This window comes from Sphaeroforma arctica (genome assembly GCF_001186125.1).
Source record: "Sphaeroforma arctica JP610 unplaced genomic scaffold supercont1.606, whole genome shotgun sequence".
In the NCBI taxonomy this organism is placed as follows: Eukaryota; class Ichthyosporea; order Ichthyophonida; genus Sphaeroforma; species Sphaeroforma arctica.
Genome location: NW_014039952.1, coordinates 52990 through 56313, shown reverse-complemented (window position 1 = coordinate 56313; position 3324 = coordinate 52990). Strand labels below are relative to the sequence as shown.

Genomic DNA, 3324 nt, shown 5'->3' with positions numbered 1-3324 from the left:
GTGTTTATATATTTATATTGTGTTCGAATTTTTATTTGTACACGTATATATATATAAATACATACACATACACATATACAGTATTTTGATTGTGCACGTACATATACTTTGTATATACTTGTTTATGTATATATATGTATATATGTTCCAGGGTGACACGAGTCGCCACATGACAATTTAATTGCTATGCGTCCCGATTTGGAATGTATGTCAACAAAGATTGTGTCATGTTCGTTGCCTCTGGGAACGTGCATGGAATCAGATTGAAGCCCCATTGTAGCACGAGAACAACAGTCTGTGAATGTTAACAGTAAATAAACAAATACTCAGGTCCATAACCCCTTCGATAGTCCAATTGTATGGTGTTTAAAACCGACAAATACAATACTGTGACCCGAGCATGACATTTATTACTTTGCACCAGCCTATTCACATCTCCGTCTGTCGGGTGTAGTCATATTCGATGGTGGGGATGACACTAGCCACAAACTTGAGGAAGATCATCAGATACATATACACCGGTAGGTCTTCTCTGCCCTGACCCGCGATGTTGTCTATGATGCGTTTCATTACATTGGCGTGCTTGCACGGGTGGATGCTGGCCATTGTGAGGTTGATGTGTGGGTGCGATTCCATAGTCACTGTCTTGCGTGCGTGGTCTTGGCTGAAGTCTTCGAACATCGCTCTCTCGGACAGGGGCCGACCGTGCTGAATACCAAGAAAAGAGGATACACATCAAATAGTAGTACGACTTGTTAACTGAAGCGTTATATTAAGAAATAGTACGACTTGTTAACTGAAGCGTTATATTAAATAATAGTAAAACTCGTTAACTGAAAATACATATTAAATAGTAGTAAGACTCGTTAACTGAGGATACATGTCAAACAGTAATACGACTCATTAACTGAAAATACATATTGAATAGTAGTACGACTTGTTAACTGAAGCGTTGCACGACTCTATGCACTGCTGCCTCGTGAACTCGGCACACTCGTGGTGTGACGGACACTTTCAGATAGTATGAAACAAACAAACAACCAACAGACGCTGTGAATGGAAGAACTCGCACACACAATCATCGTTCAGCATCCAGTATGGCGCCTTAAACAAGCAATGCGGACACATGGTAGTTCAATTCGCCAAGCAAACAAGCACACAGACACATCGCATGCGCCTGTGGGTTGCGTTTTATCTCTCACCTCGTCGTAGCCGTAGAGCCACATGCGTGGCGTTTGGTAGTACTTATCGTACGTCATGTATATGTCGTATGTGCGTGTCTTTAAGATATTATCCTCTTCTTTGGGCCTCACAACGCTCTGCAGTGAATAGAAAGCAGTATGATAGTGATGTGAGTATTTATAGCAGTTGATCGAGTGATATACATGCTCAATCCGACTGGACAGATCTTGAGCCATTTGCGCCAGTATCATACGCTTTCCGTAATAGCCTAGTGCGCTGCTACAGATAGAACTCCGACGCATGGTGCTTTGAATCGATTGAGCGACACCAGGACTGTAATCACCAGAAAAGACCACAAATTTAATATACGCACACACAACACACACACACAATACACACCCACTCCCCTCTCACATAGCCTATATACATAACACGTGCCCATATGTCCACAGATACCTACCTCTTCATCTTCCTGTAAGTTGTCGTCTTCGAAATCATCCATATCTGGTACATCGTCGGAATCATCGTCCGAGTCGTCGTCAGCGACTTCGATGGGCTGTATTCGCACTGTGTCATTGAGCGTCATGTCTTTAAGCTCCGCTTCCAATTGAGTGGCTGTAAGACATACATACGTGATCAGGGGGTTAAGATGTTGATATTGCTGTGAGCGTTTCCGCTTATATGAATGAAAAGTACAAAATGGGTCCGTACGTGGCCCTAAACCCTAAACCCCAATAACAGAGAAGAGTAGACAAACTATGGGTATAATGGTAGAGCACAAGAGAGTTGTGTCTGGTGAGCCGGTAACAAAATATAACAGAATCGGTGTATGTTTACAACGTTCTTATGTGCATGATACACTCCAACAGCATTGGACAGGCTGACAAGTGAAACATAAAACCAGAAGCTCTACAAAAACACAGCGCATAGAACACACTCAAGCACACTCGTGCTCGAGTATAGCACACTCTGTGTTCGAAAGTAGTATAGCACAGTCGTGCTCAGCAGAAAGCGGTACCCGAGAGGTGTCTGCAACACATGCGATGTTGTGTGATGGTAAGAGCAGATCACAGTGCAGAAGCAGTCGTCCAAGTGGGCACAAGGTTCACTAATTGCGAATACAAACGTAAAGTATTCGTAGCCGTGTGTGATCTTATTGAAAGTAACAACCTTGCAGCGTCCGATTTCCACTTTCTAACACACACAGATCAAACACTACGTCTTACCAAAATCTAAAGACCTATCACAACACCGAATCTATTGTCGACGGCTTACTAATGCCTTAATTCTACACGATAGGTTGCACACGCCCGCCTGTACACCACGGCCAAAACAAAAAGGACAAAACTGCACCAAAACAAAAAGGGCAGAACTGCGCCAGAAGGCTCTTTCAGATGATTTGTGCACCCGGCCCTCGCGATCATATGCACCTAGCACTTCTGGTGTGCAGGCAAAGACACGTACAGATGACAAAAGGGTGGCTCAACATACTTGCAACTCTCGAGTGGAACGTATCCACCCAGCCATCTCCACCTTCGTCTTCCACATCCACCTCGTCGTGTTTGATGTCCTCAACGTTTTTGACTCGTTGATAGCAGGGTACTGTAACCAGGGGCAAGCCCAAGTGGAGTCAGTCGACATGCACTCATCACCATACACATTGAGATGTGAAGACCGGAGACGCATGCAGATGTACATGAGAAATATGATACGGCCTCGACCAAGGCGTCTCCTATGGTACACATACTGTGGCACATGTATGGACACGTGGTGCGAGAAGAACCACACAATTTAAACAAACCACTATCCAGAATATGCAGAAAATGACATCTTTGTACCAGGACGATATAGTGAAGCTCATTAATGGAAAGTTTATGCAAAAATTCACATGAATATGTACAGATATACGTATAACTGTAGGTATATGTATACATATAAGCATCTATATGAATTAAAATATCAAACGATAGAAAGACACGCACACACGCATAAACACACACACGTATATATACATATACATATATATATATATATATATATATTTATACATACAGACACACAGACACACAGACACAGACACAGACACAGACACACGCGTATATATATATATATATATATAATTATATATAGATATATACGTAC

The 3324-nt window shown here is 42.5% G+C and overlaps 1 protein-coding gene across 1 annotated transcript in view; it reads right to left on the bottom strand.

Moving 5' to 3' along the window:
- Positions 1-393: 393 nt before the first annotated feature.
- SARC_07554 (hypothetical protein) overlaps positions 394-3324 on the bottom strand; it is a 4272-nt gene continuing 1341 nt past the window's right edge. The window contains exons 4-7 of the mRNA XM_014298511.1: positions 2674-2784; positions 1643-1797; positions 1203-1319; positions 394-708 (exon numbers count right to left, since the gene is read on the bottom strand). Coding sequence (XP_014153986.1) covers positions 430-708; positions 1203-1319; positions 1643-1797; positions 2674-2784 — 662 coding nt within the window. The 3' untranslated portion in view covers positions 394-429. The remainder of the gene's footprint in view (positions 709-1202; positions 1320-1642; positions 1798-2673; positions 2785-3324) is intronic.